This window comes from Carya illinoinensis, chromosome 3, assembly GCF_018687715.1.
Source record: "Carya illinoinensis cultivar Pawnee chromosome 3, C.illinoinensisPawnee_v1, whole genome shotgun sequence".
NCBI classification, from domain to species: Eukaryota; Viridiplantae; Streptophyta; class Magnoliopsida; order Fagales; family Juglandaceae; genus Carya; species Carya illinoinensis.
Genome location: NC_056754.1, coordinates 55,094,233 through 55,110,547, shown reverse-complemented (window position 1 = coordinate 55,110,547; position 16,315 = coordinate 55,094,233). Strand labels below are relative to the sequence as shown.

The 16,315-nt window shown below is 36.9% G+C and overlaps 4 protein-coding genes across 5 annotated transcripts; 2 read left to right on the top strand and 2 right to left on the bottom strand.

Annotated features, from left to right (window-relative positions):
• Nucleotides 1-766, top strand: LOC122305438. Its single transcript, XM_043117987.1, has one exon. The coding sequence runs from the start codon at nt 260-262 to the stop codon at nt 671-673; it is 414 nt and encodes a 137-aa protein (XP_042973921.1). The 5' UTR covers nt 1-259; the 3' UTR covers nt 674-766.
• Nucleotides 767-862: 96 nt separating this feature from the next.
• On the bottom strand, nt 863-8,481 carry LOC122305437 (transcription initiation factor TFIID subunit 6). Its single transcript, XM_043117986.1, has 13 exons — nt 8,266-8,481; nt 7,685-7,883; nt 6,821-6,907; nt 6,091-6,192; nt 5,893-6,001; nt 5,463-5,566; nt 5,239-5,376; nt 5,066-5,161; nt 3,338-3,462; nt 2,517-2,649; nt 2,017-2,142; nt 1,807-1,918; nt 863-1,380 (listed from the first exon to the last, which is right to left on the bottom strand). The coding sequence occupies exons 2-13, from the start codon at nt 7,808-7,810 to the stop codon at nt 1,004-1,006; spliced, it is 1,635 nt and encodes a 544-aa protein (XP_042973920.1). The 5' UTR covers nt 7,811-7,883; nt 8,266-8,481; the 3' UTR covers nt 863-1,003.
• Nucleotides 8,482-10,562: 2,081 nt separating this feature from the next.
• On the top strand, nt 10,563-14,202 carry LOC122305435 (protein IQ-DOMAIN 33). Of its 2 annotated transcripts, none has more exons than XM_043117983.1 (6): nt 10,563-10,825; nt 11,591-11,875; nt 12,270-12,476; nt 12,757-12,870; nt 13,035-13,409; nt 13,921-14,202. In XM_043117983.1, exons 1-6 carry the CDS (start codon nt 10,805-10,807, stop codon nt 14,017-14,019), a joined length of 1,101 nt encoding a protein of 366 aa, XP_042973917.1. In that variant the 5' UTR covers nt 10,563-10,804; the 3' UTR covers nt 14,020-14,202. The 2 variants fall into 2 exon arrangements, with proteins under 2 accessions (XP_042973917.1, XP_042973916.1); XM_043117982.1 differs by lacking the exon at nt 10,563-10,825 and adding an exon at nt 10,991-11,310.
• Nucleotides 14,203-14,586: 384 nt separating this feature from the next.
• LOC122305436 (eukaryotic translation initiation factor 1A-like) lies at nt 14,587-16,208 on the bottom strand. Its single transcript, XM_043117985.1, has 2 exons — nt 16,050-16,208; nt 14,587-15,252 (listed from the first exon to the last, which is right to left on the bottom strand). Exon 2 carries the CDS (start codon nt 15,239-15,241, stop codon nt 14,813-14,815), a length of 429 nt encoding a protein of 142 aa, XP_042973919.1. The 5' UTR covers nt 15,242-15,252; nt 16,050-16,208; the 3' UTR covers nt 14,587-14,812.
• Nucleotides 16,209-16,315: the final 107 nt, after the last annotated feature.

The window sequence follows — 16,315 nt, the reverse complement described above, 5'->3', positions numbered from 1 at the left end:
ACATGGAACAACGCATCAGATTTTGTCGGTCCACATAAGAATTCTGAAACCTTTGGCAAAGAGAAACCACAGATTAAAAGGTGGGGATCAGTGGATACGTACAGCATAGTTTTGCAGGCATGCATTAGTTCAAGAATCTATAGCCTCTCAACATTGCTCTATAAATGTATATGAGAAGGTCCCCTTTCTCATTCAAAGAGTCATCAAAATCCTAAAGTTCAAAGCTTCAGTTTATACATCTTCAAGCCTTGTAGAAAAAATGAGCGTAGAAGTTTTGGATGCTGCCACCGTCTTCAACTTCGTTGATGATGAAGAAGCATTCGAAATCTCGGTTTGTGACCGTTTTGCTCACCTTGACACTAACCATGATGGTCTTCTCTCCTATGTAGAGATGTTGAAGGAGCTTCAGTGTCTGAGGGTCTTTGAGACCCATTTCGGTATCGACGTGAAGCCAGATCCAGATGAGCTAGCTCGTGTCTATGATTCCCTATTCATGCAGTTCGATCATGACTCTAATGGGACGGTCGATCTGGTGGAGTTCAAGGAGGAAACCAAGAGAATGATGCTTGCTGTGGCCAACGGCATGGGGTTCTTGCCGGTTCAGATGATCCTGGAAGAGGACAGCTTCCTGAAGAAAGCTGTTGATCGAGAATCTACAAGGGTGGCGGTTTAAGTTCATTAACGTGTGAACTTATTTTTGTCTGTCCTCCTATTTCCAGGATATTGATGCTGCAATCATGATAATAAAGGAATTTTGTTCTGTTAAGATGCAAAGTTCTATAGGTTAATAATAGGTTAATAATAGCTCCAAGTTCCAACTACAAGCTAATCCTAGTGCGGTGGTTATATATCGCTCAGCAACTAATACGGAAAAACTCAATTAATAATATTGGATCTAACTACTAACAATGTTGTCAAACATAGGGTCAATCGAATGGGCCAAAAGTTCTATATTTATGTATTACATAAACTTGCCGGTAAGTGCCGGTATCTGTACAAATGGTCATATGAACAAAGACATCTCAGGAGCTGGAATGAAGGATAATATGCCTTCACCAAACTGATCAAACAAGAAGTCCAGGAGACGCCCAGAATCCAAGTCGTTCTTCCATATCTGAGTGAGCATGGCTGATGCATTCAGAGCTTCATTATCACCCTTGTCTCTCCTCCCTCTGCCATCCAATATCATCTCATCAAGCATCTGTCTAGAGGATGAGGATGGGCCCACATTGGAATCAATCGTAGAATCTGGAAGCACAGCTTTCCCTTCCATGTGAGGCGGGGAAGAATTGGTTAAATCTGCAAGAATTGGACCATCAGTTGCTATTTTCTTGTGGGGTGACTGCTCTTCCACTTGCTCCATGCTCCTCTTGCGTTTATCTGGGTAAATTTCAGACGGCTTAAAAAGCAGCTAAGCGTCTTTACATCAATTGATATGAACACCAATCAGATGGCATCTCAATTAATAGTGTTGCAACCACTCAAAGAAGGGTAATGCTAGGGACAACCCTGAATGTACAAGCCTTTTGTAAAAAAATAGACCCTACCAAGAAAAAGTGAGTTTTTCCCACATTTTCATGGTGTGGTGGTGGTTCACTTTTTAATAAAAGGTTTGCGTGAGGCTTATACATTTGGGGCTTGTATATATCATTATTCTTAAAAATATATATATTTTTTGTTAATAATGTGGAAGCTCACCAATGCAGGAACCTTAAGATCTACTCCTAGAGAATAAAAGCTCAGATGCACACCACATTAGTCTATCGAAGGAAATTTAAAAAAAAATACACACAGCATATTTCTTACTTAGTGCTGTGGTAATAACCCTTGCATTGGTCTTCCATACTGCACGTGCTGGTTGGGATGATAGGGGTGGGAACACCTTGAGCCGATCATACAAACATTGACCTGCTGCATGCTGGTAAAAGCATCCTCTTATTACACCGCAAAAATCCATCTTAAATATCTTACTATTTTATAATCATAGAAGAACTATAGGTTAGAAAAGTGGCTCACCAGCAGGGTTCCATAAACACGCCAAGCTTCATGTCTCTTCATCTCATTCTTTTGTTTCTCAAGAAGCATCTCTGGTTCAAGAAGTCGCATGTATGGCTCAAGATTTGGCAGTATAAGAATGCGAACCTACTTATAAATTAAAGAAGAGTTAAAAACAGCTTAAAATCGGATTTAGAAACCCAAACATAATATAGATGGACATATGCAACAAACAATCCCGTCCAGAGGGGACATGAGGTACAACATGACCTTAAAATGAAATAGAGCTGAGATACTAACTGAAATTGCCATTTTTACTTTTCTTGACTTATGTTTACAAAGACTACAAATGGCTCATAGTAAACAGAGTTAAGCCTTCGCATGACTACCCTTAACACCACTTCCAATTCAAGAAAATTAGTATGAATCAATAAAGACAGTTTAAGACATTGTGGAGTCATCATCCTATGGAGGGATTGGGGGAGATTAGTTGCAAATAACATTAAGGAAGATGAAAATACCACAGTGGGTCCTAAGGCTGCTAATCCTCGAATAGCACCATACTGTTGAGTCATTGCTCGTTTGGGATCCAAAAATGCATTGAGCAAAGTTTTCGTCAGGCGTGTCTGGAGATTACTATAAACATGCCCAAATCTGCAACAGAAGAACTTGGAAAGGGAAAAGGTTAGATGTCAGGGATAATATATCTATACAGATGCAAAAAAAAAAATCTCTTTTGTAAGTATGCAGGGTAACACTTTCATAATCAAAGGTTAGAACATTGGATGAGGAGACAGATCAATTCCACTAATTAGTCAGTCCAGGTCACCTAGTCTGAAGTGAATTGATAACAAAGTTACTTTTCAAAACAAAATTTAGAAGAGTGGCAAAAACATCAAGTTATCCACCATCTGAACAGATTGTGTTGATTGGGTCAAAATGTTTGCTAAGTTACAGCAGGTTCATAAATGATCCTGACCAAGGAGTCAGCACAATGGTTGAACTAGTAGGTTGATCCGGAACTTAATTAGTCACATCAATCAACTTTATCAATAATGGAGATCCATCAACTTTATCAATAATGGAGATCCATAAAAATATGGGCGATCCAATATGAGCATGCTATTTAACATTATGCACAAAATTATTGTGTTTCGATCACATGTTGCTACTATATTTCAATATGAGAAGTATACACAAGAACACAAAAGAGAAGCTTGTCAACAGAAAGATGAGCAAGAGACTTATCAAAAAAAGAAAAAATAAAGATGAGCAAGAGTTTCAGCAAATTCTTACTCATTTTCTTTGCATGCACAACATATAAAAGGATGGAAAATCTCACCTTTTGCATATTGAAGCAACCAGGTTTGCAGTGAAGTCTCTTAGTTCCCAGTGGTTGTCTGCGAACCTATTTCCCAACCTTCTTGCAACAAGGCATGTAACCACAGAAGGCATCAATTGGTGTAGCTGACAAGAAAACCAATGAATTTTCAGATTCACAAATATGTTAACCTTTGACTGCTGAAATTTGAAGCATTTATACGGTAATAACTAAAAATGCCTTCGCAGATAAAGAATAGAAGACCCTTACACCAACTTCACTTCTGAAACTTTTCTATAGAATGTTCACGAAGTTCCATTTGGATTTGTAATTGCTTCAAGTTCTACTTTTGTTGGGAAAAAAATTCATATATAATCTCCAGATCTAAATCTTTTATCCAATTATCAGATCAAGTTTTTCAACAGTCAGAATATTCAGAAACCTGATGGTTAGCAGCCAATTAACTTTAAATGAATGGCTTATGTCTAGATGGTCGCTTTTCAATAACTCCCAAATGCCAGGTCAGCATATGCTGCATCTACATAAAAATGCGTAATGCGGAATGCTGTTTTGAGTCTCCTAACCATCTACCCAATAACACTAAAGCAAAGACACTAATAATGATATGGGAAAATCTCATTTTGCAACCCCAATCCACCAAAAAAACTCAAAAACCTCCACAATTTGCACCCTGAATCTCCTACAATTCCTTGCTGAAATTTTTTTTTTAAAAAAAAAAATACCCAATAACACTAAAGCAAAGACACTAATAATGATATGGGAAAATCTCATTTTGCAACCCCAATCCACCAAAAAACTCAAAAACCTCCACAATTTGCACCTTGAATCTCCTACAATTCCTTGCCGAAAATTAAAAATAAAAATAAAAAATAAAAAACTATTGGGACAGATATAGACAAAACATAAAAGGGCAACGGATATGCAGATCAACCTTGTTCTCCTTTTTTTTGTAATTTTCCTTATTGTTAAATATCTCATTTTGTTTCTTCTTCTTCTTTATCTATTTTTGGTATTTGTTATTTTTTATTTTTGCTATCATCTTATGTTATCTTTTATTTGTGGATCCTACATAATCTAGGACATTCTTTGTACTGAACGTGGCATTTTGCCTATTTTTTTATTAATATACTCTTTTACTTCTCTCAAAAAAATCTTTTATTTGTAATTTGTTTTTTTAACAATTCATTCTAGTTACATAATTTTTGAATTTCAACAAGGGCATTTTACACACTTTCAAGGGTTTCACTGTGGGGCGCAAATTGAAAAAATGTGGTAGTTTCGGGTGGAAATTGTTAGTTCTGGTACTTGGAGGTACAATTTGAAAAAAGTGCAGTTTTTTTATAGGTCAAAAAAAGGTGTAGTAGTTTGGGGGGTGCAAGTGAAATTTACCCTAATGATGATAAAGTTAGATATGATTTAATCTCTTTTTTTTTTCATGATGAGGAATCCCAAAGACCATGCAATTGCGACACGTCTTTAACCCCGCTGAGCCCCGAATCCTTGTAATGCGTCTCCTTCACACTTAAAAGGTAAATCATCAATTTATAACCAGGGGGACATGGCCCCTCGAAATTTCTTGCACCTAAGGGTTCAAACCTTAGTCCTGGAGGGAGCTTTACCACCAAGACCAAGGCCCTTACCATTTGAGCCCCTAATCCCAAAGGGTTTATAATTTACTCTTTATGTACATGGTAAACAACAGAATGGATAAACTAGAGGTAAACTTACATAAGGTTCTATGTGAATATGAGGATTTCGAAGAAGACTACGCACAATACGCATCAAAGCAAAGAGAAGGGAATAATCACTTAAACCACGAGATACCTGAAATTATAGAAGAAGATATAGAATTAGCAACATATTGCTGTATATTTCTCCCTATCAGTTCAAACAGCTTTTACCTCATCAGCTATAAAATAGGTGAAATATGGAACCAATGGATGAAGTCCTGAGTCTGTGGCCAAACTAACTAATGCTTGTTTGAAGAGGACAGAATCCGAGCTACTCATGGTAAGCTCGGTGATTTTGTCAAAGTAAAGCTGCAAAGACAGCAATAGAAGATAGATAACTGAACTACAGGGCTGAGAATAAAATATACCAAAAATGGACATAAAATATCATATACCTGAAGCTCCCTAGACAATACGTGCTTAACTGGTAATTTAATGTCAACAGGAAGTCCATCATCCTTCTGTTCAAGCTTCTTGCCATCAGAAGGAGCCGCAATTACTACAGGAGAAGCCCAAAAGCTTTTTTAAGACTGATTCTATAGCTTGAATATGTAGACCTAATCCCAAAAGAAAAAATGCATATACAGATCTATCCAGAAACCACATCACATAACACCATTCCTGAAATTATCTCTTGTGCCATGAAAGGTTAAAAAGCACGCCAGACCATGACGGAAGTTAAAAGGTGTCACAAAGTAAAGAAAAATGTATAGTTTGCATTCAAGCAAAAATGTACCAAAGTGTTTTTGATGATATCTAGTCACTAGTGAAAATTACAAGTCCAAAAATGTTATGCTAGCAAGCTGCAACTATTCCTCTACTGACCTTCTACAGAAGCATTTTCTGGAATAGCAGGTTGTACACCTTCAATAGCGAGCCAGTGACAATGAACTGCTGTATCAAGAGGTGCCTTTGGTAAAGGCATCTCAATCACCTACAAGTCAAACGAAATTATTAAGATTACAAGGCATTGCACCCATTTATGCTGAAATGGCAATGAAAAATTACCCAGTAACTCCTTACATCTTTAAGATCAACATCCTTGTCATCAATGTAAAACAAATCTCTCTGCCCAATAGCTCTTTTGAACCGCAAAGGACCCCTAGAGGCAAAGCCGTATATTGGCTGATTCCGGAAAATTAAACAAAATGAGATTGAACAAAAAAGGTTCCTAAACGATGAAAAATACACGAAAAGAAAAAGCCACGACATAGGCAGTTCTATCATATGCACCAAACATTTCATTCCCTGTGACACACACTAGCTGAACTAATGATAGAACTTGAGTGTTTTTTTTTTTTTTTTTTTACTTGTAAACTTAGCCATGCAACTTAAATAAGAGATTTAAGCCTAAAAATATAAGCAGTTCTACATTTTGGTGATATACTGGACTGACCAAGAGATCAAATTATGGTAGCTTTTTGTTCATCAATCGTAGTGGAATATTGAGCAGACAGAATCAACTATTTTTTGGGGGGCATTCCCCAAAAAATATAAGATATAGTTATGACTATCCAATCAGCAATCACTTCCAAAATTGCAAAACCAACATATAAACTTTCAGACGTGCTTATGAAGACTAGCTCAAAGCACTAAACATGTTGCAGTTCTCTTGCCGCCCTGCAGCCCTATGCGATGAAAGTGTATTTGTGTTAAAACCTATTAATGTCTTAAAGAGGAAAAATGACTCATGAATGTAAGAAATTAATGAGTGGTAAAAAGCCAAAAAAATCTAATTACCTGCAAAACTTACCTCAACATTTCTCATATTCAGTGCAGCATCAACATCATCTGCTGTCAATGTTGTTCTTTTAGAGTGACGCATGCATTTGATAGCCTCCTGCAATTTTGTGATGAGGTTTTACTCTATGTGTCAGTTATCTCTATTTCTGTAAAGAGTAGTGCTACCAATACTTACAATTTTACATACAAGACTCATTTTGAGTTTTCTTTTGAATTTCAAATTTCATAATTTTCAGCATATCAATAACTAACGTATGAAGAAGTAAGTTTTTTGCAAGTTTTTCTTAAATACAGTTAGCATTTTTCTTCTGTAAAAAGATGTGCTCTCTCCTCCAACTGTAATAAAAGTCCTCACTGCATAGGTAAAATGAGAAAACTAAAAGCAACCTGAGTTCAATCTTGAAATCTCTAGGCTCACTGTTGGCAAGAGAATATGCCTCTCTTTTTACAATTCCAATCCTAAAAAATAAACAAAAATTCCAAATGGTGGCTACGCTCTGACTGGAATGTCAAATGCCGCGCCTGCTGCTTCTTGTATGTTTACCAAACAGAATCCTAGTGGCCACGTAATTTTGTCTGGATATAGGGGATTGCTGGGCAAAACAACCCACATTCGATTTCATAAAACTGGCTCAATTTCCCTAGATATCAATTATAAATCCAACACAACTTCATGATGGCAAATACTTTTTAAACTGGAAAACTAAACACTGCCTGATGCTTTCTTACTCTATTAGACAACACATGCTGATTGCCACATTTAAAGCAATGTAAGCTAACAGTCTGTAACAACAAATTGCACTTACATATATTAAAACAGCAGCGGCAAAACAAACTAATATCAATACTAATGCACAAAAAACCCGAACACTACCTGCATGATCTCACGCATTCGATATTCCGTATCGGGAGCAAGAGCAAGTGCAACATCAGAAGACAAGTTGTTAATACCAATGCTTTGTGCGATGACCTCAATGTTCTCCTTCGGTACAATGCTCATTTTCTTAATCGTCAGTGATATCTCATAACTCAAAGCGCCTCAGCTATCCACAAAAAAGGAAAGAAAGAAAAACCTATGACAACAGAAAACATAGGCATTTAAGCAAAACCCACCAATTATTTAAGCTGGAAATGAACTAGAAACTAATAAATATATAAACAAGAACTTCAAGCTCAATTAACATAAATACCAGATACAAATTTGAGCGTATGTGTATATATGCAAATTGAGATTTAAGAGTTCGATTTCAAAGAAAGCAAACATTTTTCTACAGAGCAGTTAATGGATCAATGAAGGGGTTAATCAGTTAACCCCCCCCCCCCCCCCCCCCCCCCCCCCCCCCCCAAAAAAAAAAAAAAGGAAAAAAAGAGAAGAGATTTTCTATTTTCTATTGCTTTATTCAGCTTTCTAGGAAGCGAAACAAAAGTCATATACTTGGATAAACTTAAACATACCAAAATTATTTGAACAGAACCATTCAGGAGTTGAAGTTGAAGATGAGAGCAGAAGAAAAGTGCCTACTAATACCGGTAATATACCGATTCTCTGGGTTCTGCGAGAGGGTTCGGACGCGACCCAAAATGTGATTCGCGTTACAAGGAACTGGGAAGGCAGGCTGGATTTGGAAGGGTCAGTATTATAAAAGCGGTCGCGTGAGTCCGGTAATCCACGTATCAGGATATTGGAGTCGGGTTTAATATATTCTCAAGCATTTGGGCTTTGGGCAAACTTTTTTTTTTTTTTTTAAGAAATAATCAACGAGAAAATGTGACATTGTTAAGGTGCAATGAGTTTTTTTTTATTATACACTCGATCTAAAAAGAAATCTAGCAGGTTACTCAAGGACTTGGTTATTTTACCAATCTTTATACCCAAAATTATATAATTCTTTTTAATGTATAAAGAATTTTTGAAGTCTTTATTTCTCTAAAAATGATTTAAAACGAAAAAGACAGTTGATCAAAAGATGATGATGATTTTTTTATCTATTTTCATTTTTTATAATTCAATTCTATTTTATCACAACCCAAAACATGTACAAAATTTCCATTCCATCCCTTTAAAAAGAAAATTACAAAAAAAAAAAAAATACCATCCCATGTCAATGGCAAGAGGGTGAAGAAATTTATAGGCCTAATTCATCTTATAAAACCTGTTCAATAAGATTGAGTTGTTCATTTCTTATAAATATGCACAAGATTTTGTCTCCAAACAATGTGGAATAATTTCTCAACACCTTCACTCACGTGCAAACTAGTATTTTTTCTGATATTTGTCACCGGATAAGTAGTGTGGGTTCATATTAATTCTATAACAACATTAGGCTCTGATACTATTTGAAATAACCATTTGTCCCAAAATGTTAAGCTAATGGAAAGGGATAGATTTTATTATTTATTTTTGATATCTTAACACTCCCTTTCACGTGTAGGCAGACTCCCCCTCAATGGGTAGCCTAATACACAGAATATCTAATTAAATTAGGTAAAGTATAAAGTCATGGTTCAAACTCAAGACCTTTACTCTGATACCATGAAGAAATTTATAAACTTAACTAATCTCATAAAACTAGTTCAATAAGAAACTAAGAGATGGTTGCTCATTTCTTATAAACATACTCAAGATCTTGTCCACATGCAATGTGGAATAATTCCTCGACATAAGGTGGAGGGACTTAAAATGGATTGATCGAGGGGCCATTTTTTTTTTTTTTATATAAGAACATTTGGGATCTAGAAAGTGATATAAAATATTGGATCCCCATGACAAAAATGTCAAGTATAGAGCAAATTAAATGAACCATAAAGAAAAATAGCTAGAAAGATGTAAAAGGTCTTATAGGATCATCGATCCACTCCAGTACTCTGCATCCTCGACCCTCAATTATTTCCACGTGAAAATAGCTGCATGCTGCCAGTAAAGTGGAAAATATGATGGACTGCTACTACTTCTAGCTGGAACGATGATGATGATGAAGAACATGAATTATGCAGAATTTCTTGCAAAACCAGCTTCTTATCCTCAGACTGCATGCAGTCAGTCTTCGCGTGGTCTGTAAAACCCTCTTTAATTTTATAAGTGTATTGCACATGTCATGCACCTCTTTTATTTTTATGGTACTGTAGTACTGTTAGTCCAAAAGAAAAGCAGATCTATGGGAAAAAAAGAAAAAACAATTAAGGAAGGAAAAGTCACGTAAATATTAATTCTGATATGTTTTTTACCTGAAATTAATCTATCCAAAAGGCATGCGATGCAACACTCCAAAGTTCTCATATGATGCACGCCAAACACGAGGGCAGAAAAACTAATCTCTCTCTCATCAGGTACTGATCCAGCCGTCTCATTTATAAACGTGTGGCTCTCTCTCTCTCTCTCTCTCTCTCTCTCTCTGTGAAAAACCAGTACTCTTATATATTTGTCGTTTGCATGCAAAGCTTAACTCCCATGTGATTCCCAATTAGTGGCACAAACCTCCAGAGAGCAACCAACTTAATTAAGAAAAAGGATTAATAGGAAAGATCATGAAGCCAACATCTCAAGTACAGAAGGTTTTGAGCCAAATAAGAATGATGAACTTAGTTTAATTACGAGGACCACATTATTGATCAGTGGCCTTCACATGTCTGATACATCAGTGGCTGGCAGGCACCAACATTTCTTTTATGACCAATTTCTTGCAACTTATCTCAAATTCTTGACGCCACTTTCCTGGCATTGAAGATTCAATATTGGTCTTGATCACCCGTCCCAACTAATATCACAACAATTTATCAAGTTGCTTCAGTCTTTGGAAAAGTATCTCTGTACAGCAACAAACTGTAGCTAAATACGCATTTGACCATTGTTTTTGAGGCCCAATCTGCCTTCACAGGCTCGTTCGAGGTCAAAGACCAGATTTTGGCACATACTTAAAGGGCTTCAGCGCAATATCAGGCTAAACAGCCCCTGATCAGAGATTTGCCAATACATCATGTCCCTAAATTTATTGGCATGTTTTTCTGGTTCGACAAGGTAATGGCAGGAATCCCAAAAGGAGCTACTTAATTAGAACCGATGCAGTAAACAGAAAGGAATAGACATGAACCCAATAGCAAGCAAACTTTATGAGTCCAATCTGCTGCAAGCCATGTGCAAAAAGTAATTGCAAAAGGCAATAAAAATATGTACCATCAAATTTCTGCTTTCTATCTGATCTTTACTTTTTCAGCTTGCATTATTGTGGTAAATTAAAGGTCCAGTCCAGCTCTAAAGCTCTGTAATCCCTGCATATTTTCTGATCTTACTTTAGCTAACATGTTTCTTTCCTCTAGTAAAATAGGTTAGCTATCATATTTAGGGACCTCAGAAGTTGTGATGGTTTTCAATACAATCGAGGACTTACCCATTTGAGAAATCTTCTTGAAATCTCTCGGTTGAGAATTGAGATGGGGGTCACTGGGGAATTGGTACGGAGTGTCTTCTCTAGAAACCGGTCTGTTGGGACTCATGAGAGCAGTGTGAGTCTCTACAACTGCAGTTTTACAGATTCCTTGATGGCATGATGATTTGAATTCTAGGCAAAAAAAAATTGTTTACTTATCTTATTCCTATTGCCTGTTATCAAGTAGGCATCAAAGAAAAACAAACTTTAATGGGTCTGTGCTAATCAATTTCTCGTCCTGACCATATGCTTTTTCATATCTCTCCAGTGGTTTACCCAGTCCTCTTCCTTTGATCACTTCGTATTAATTTGATTCTGAGCAGAATAGCCATTTGGTCTCTGTTTAATTATGTCAGGTAAGGAGCAATGTGATGGAAAGGAAAAGATGGAGCTCTGTTAGAGCATACCTATGTGGGGATGAATTCAATTCAGTTCTTGCAGATGAGGATTCTGTTTCAGTTAAAAGCTCCGAAGCCACTGTTACACAGCCCATACTAGAGGACTTGACAGACAAAGTAGATATCCAAAGCGAAGAAACCAATGAAGATGTACCTGAGGAAAAGCAGGATTTTAAGTCTAAATTAATATTCCGTGAAGAAAACGCTGCAACCCTCATCCAGTCAGCATTTAGAGACTTTCTGGTTAATTTATACTGTTGAAAATACATCATTTACGTTATTCGAACTATTTATTTATTTTTTCCTTAATAATTATTTAAAAGATTAAGTTTCCACCAAATTTAGATATCTTCCTGTGTGAAAGTTATCTTGATTTGAAAAAATATATTGAGATCTGTAATCCAAGAAGTTTGCATGCACATAGGCATGATTAGTTCAAATGTGACAATGAGAAATCTGCCTTGAAATAGAAGAAGTAAGCAGAAAACGTAACATTTTCAGAAATATCTCCAAGAAGAACTGAATGCGCATCAAATATTCATGTAATGTATTTTCAATGCGTTAGACTTCCAATGAATCTCCTATATGGCACTTGGAATTCAAATACTTCGTAGTTATTGTATTCGTCAAATTTCAGGCTAGGCGTGAAACTGAAGGAATAAAATTGAAGGATGGTAAAGAGGAGCTTGTTGTAGGAAAGCAAAGTCCAAGTAGGGCATCTCTGGGCACATCAATTGAAGTTCAAACAGGAAATTCTGTGGAAGTTTTCCCAACGCAAGAAGAAAGAGTGGCTCTTCACCACCGAATCCAACAGAAAGCCCGAACTCAATCTCTAAAGCTAAAGGTAACTTCTTCTGCTTTAAGTCATAGAACTAGATGGATTTACACAAAATTGACCAAATATATGCCAGAAAAGTAGGCTAAAGGTATTGCAGAACAGATCTAGCACGAGTAGATCTGTAATCTGAATTACTGTAATCTCATTTGTGATTTCACAATTTGATACACTCAAAAAACTAGTTCTCATAATTTCCCTTTCTTTTGCTTGGTACCATCTGATCAACCTGATTGACCGAGAGAAAGACAGTGCAATATTAACATGTTCTGCAACATGAAATTTACAGGGAGACTGGGATGATAGTACAGTGAGTAGCAACATATCAAAACTGAGGATTCAAAACAGACTAGAAGCGACAACAAGGCGAGAGAGAGCACTAGCTTATGCTTTCTCACAACAGGTACATGCGGCAGGTTACCCTTTGAGGTGGTATTGTAATTATGCTTAAAATGCCTCATCCGCTCCTTTTAATCAGCAAAATGAATGAGAAACTGTAAATCTGAAATATTTTCCTGATTTGACTACATTGCTGATATACATTCACATCATCCTAACTGTTTACAGCTGCGGGTCTGTTCGAAGAGAAAACAAAACAAAGCCAATGACACAGAACCAAACATGGGTTGGAGCTGGTTAGAACGGTGGATGGCAACCCGCCTTCCGGAAAGCTCCTCGTTCGAAGACCAGATAAGCATGCAACTCGAGCCAATTGACAGCAATCAAAGATTCATGCTTGGGAAAAGAATTTTCGATGTAGCAGGAGAAGAAAAAGAAAGCTGTGGATCAAATGAGGTGTCTGTCCAATTTGAAAGCTTTAAAGCAACTGTACCAAAAGAGAGAGACAGGTTGAAGCACACCAAAAACAGGCTCAAGGCCACCAGAAACGTGTCTGGGCGAAAAATTGTGCAGAGCATTCAATGCGCAAAACAGTCTGCCAAGGTAGAACACTTCTCTTCTGAGATATAGAAATGATATATAAAATATGAAAATTTCTATTTGGAAGTCAGTGCAAAGCACACCTCCATTTTAGTAATATGACAAGACTTGATTTGTTAGATAAATTTAAAATTAAAATCTCTTACAAATCAAGTCTTACCATGTCAATAAAACGGAAGATATGCTTTGCACACCGACTCCCAGGTAGAAGAACTCAATACGAAAAATTCTATTTGGTCATAGAATATAACCAGTTTTGTCATGAACCGTATTCCATATTCAGCTTATCTGATCTGCGGACTTCATGGGTGAAGAGTTTTGTTTATGCTTGGGAAAAAGTAGGCTTTAGCTGTCTTAAATTATCTTTGGGAGTCAGCGCTAATATTAGATAGTAGAACATGAGGTACCAGCTGGTTTGTAAGATGAGATACGCTCTATTTTTTCTTCCTTCTTTATTCTCTGGGTACAATAACAACTTGTTTCCCCAACGGGAAAATTGTCTGTAATGCTACAGGTTAATCAGAGAAATGGTTCAAAAGAGACCGAAAACGAGAACAAGCAAAACCAACCAGGGCAGCAAAAAGATATAAAATGCAAAAACGTTTCGTCTTAACAATCCCCAAGTTTTCAGACCAGTGGCGTGCCCATAAAGATTCCAGGACTATCAAGGCCATATGTGTTTGTTGTTCTTGTTGCCCATAAAAGAGAAAAATGTGTGTTTTTTGTTGCTCTCTAGGATGTATTCTACTGTGTGGATTCTAAATATAATAATCCCCATGCAAATGTTACGACTGTACTCCTAATCTTATCTAAATAAGCTTAAGCACCGCTTTGAATCACCAAGAAGCTTGCCAACAATAGCATTTCTGGCTGAAGACTATATTCGGAAGAAACAGATGGATCATAGAGTTTACTGACCATAAGCAAGAAAGAAACTGAATATTAGACAGATTATGGAACTACGAATTTGACACGCTGAAGACATACTAGGACCCTTGAAGGGGAGTATTTTATTGATCAATCATAGCTAAGGAGTTTTGACCCGGAGAGATTTCTCAGGCTTCTCGGAAACTAGAACAGAAGAACTGAACATATCTGCCCGGGGAAAGCTTAAACCCTGAGGAGACATGCATCTTCAAATTCTTAACTCTATGAACATGTCAAACAAAAGAACCACATATTGTTCAGATCAAAAAAAGCAAAAGAGCATTAACATTGATAGCAAAGGAGGCAAAACATTACAGCCATTCATTAGTAACAACAGGTTTTATATGGAATACAATCGATTCATCACCTGAAAACCCAAACTTCAAAGTGCAATTCAAAATTATGTAACACTGTCACTAATAATAGCTCTCAAAAACAAAGGATAATCATAACATCCATACAGAAGTGATTCCCAAACCCTATATCTTATCAATATCTTCATCCTCAAACTCAATATAATCATCACCACCACCATCCTCCTCATCATCAATGATGCCTTCATTGAGACGAGTGTTCTCAGGAAGCTCACCATATGCCTTCAGGAGCCTAGCCTCGTCAGGCATGTACTTGAGGATCACATCAGCCTTGTCATCCTGGTAGTCACGAAGACCAACAAGGATGATATCACCAGCTGCAATCCAGACCTTCTTATGCATCTTCCCTCGGATATGGCAGAGCCGTTTGGTGCCATCAATGCACATTGCCTCACAACGTCCATTGCCCAGCATGCGAAGCACTTGGGCATACTCCTGCCCGTCTTCCTTGAACACAAGCTCACGCTTTTCATCATCTGCTTCATTCTTTCCCCTCTTCCTGTTCTTTCCTCCCTTTCCCTTGTTCTTCGGCATGCCTGCTGAATCTGTTGCCGCACCCAGAGCAAAATCATTAATCCAAACTCAGTTAAATCTAACCAATCACATAGGTACATGAAAATTTAAACTTTCCCGCATAAAAAGAGGTCATATATTAGCACAAATCCATATATAGAATATAAATTTACCAGTGAATCAGAATCAGGAAAAAAAAAAAAAAACCCACCCAATAAGACTGCTTAAGTAGAAAATTAGAGGTACAAGATAGCAAACTGAAGAGAGCGTTCTTCCATACACCAAACTTGAAATAAAGCTATTGGGTCTATGAAAACTCAATCAAAACCCGTAAATTTAAGGGTCAAGAAAAGTCTAATTCCACCAAAGAAAATAAAAGATAAAAATCTTTATTTTACCAAATATTTTTAAGAAAATAAAAAACTTTATCAAGCTCCAAAGTTGAGGGAAAAAATTATCAAGCTCCAAAGCCCCAGAAATTACGGATCCCGGCAGGTGTCAAGAACAAACTTGAATAAGAAATGAACGCCTAATCACATCGAAGAAGACCAATACCGCGATAATAATAACGCGGGATCTTTTACCCTAAGTTTTCAACTTTAAAATCAAATAATCTAGCCGTTTCAAACAAAAAAAATCTTCATGAATCAATACGAGAACTAGCAATCGATTACATCAGAAAACCATGAACAACAGGGGATAAAACCTAAATTTTAACAATAATCATATATGCACAGGAAGCACGAAAGTGACAATTGAATTGAAGACTGGAAAATAGAAAAGTTAAAACCAATTAAAATATAATAATTGTGGAGGCAAAAGAGCGTACCTTTGTGCGAAGAATATAGTTTTAGAGAAGTTGCTTGAAATCGATATGAATTGGAAATCGCAGGGCTTGAGATAAGAGCCGAGAGACCTGAGTTTCAGACTCCCCTACCTCTTTTGTACCAAAAAAAGGGTCGTCGGAAGCGGTTGAGATTTGGGCCGGGTCGAGAAATATAAACCCGGGTAAAACAGGTCTTCGGGAGTTTTCAGCCCATACAACTTAGGGCCTAAAATTCTGGTCCTCAAAGCTTGGATTGTTGGGGGCGCATT

Bases quoted from the DNA above. Each gene is read 5' to 3' on its own strand.
- LOC122305438 (XM_043117987.1), top strand. From the start codon at position 260: ATGAGCGTAGAAGTTTTGGATGCTGCCACCGTCTTCAACTTCGTTGAT.
- LOC122305437 (XM_043117986.1), bottom strand. From the start codon at position 7,810: ATGAGCATTGTACCGAAGGAGAACATTGAGGTCATCGCACAAAGCATT. The intron at 6,908-7,684 runs GTAGTGTTCGGG...ACAAAATTGCAG, and splicing joins GAATGCGTGAGATCATGCAG to GAGGCTATCAAATGCATGCG. The intron at 5,162-5,238 runs GTAAAAGCTGTT...CTATAATTTCAG, and splicing joins CCTATTTTATAGCTGATGAG to GTATCTCGTGGTTTAAGTGA.
- LOC122305435 (XM_043117982.1), top strand. From the start codon at position 11,239: ATGGGGGTCACTGGGGAATTGGTACGGAGTGTCTTCTCTAGAAACCGG. The intron at 12,477-12,756 runs GTAACTTCTTCT...TGAAATTTACAG, and splicing joins CTCAATCTCTAAAGCTAAAG to GGAGACTGGGATGATAGTAC. The intron at 12,871-13,034 runs GTACATGCGGCA...AACTGTTTACAG, and splicing joins CTTATGCTTTCTCACAACAG to CTGCGGGTCTGTTCGAAGAG.
- LOC122305436 (XM_043117985.1), bottom strand. From the start codon at position 15,241: ATGCCGAAGAACAAGGGAAAGGGAGGAAAGAACAGGAAGAGGGGAAAG.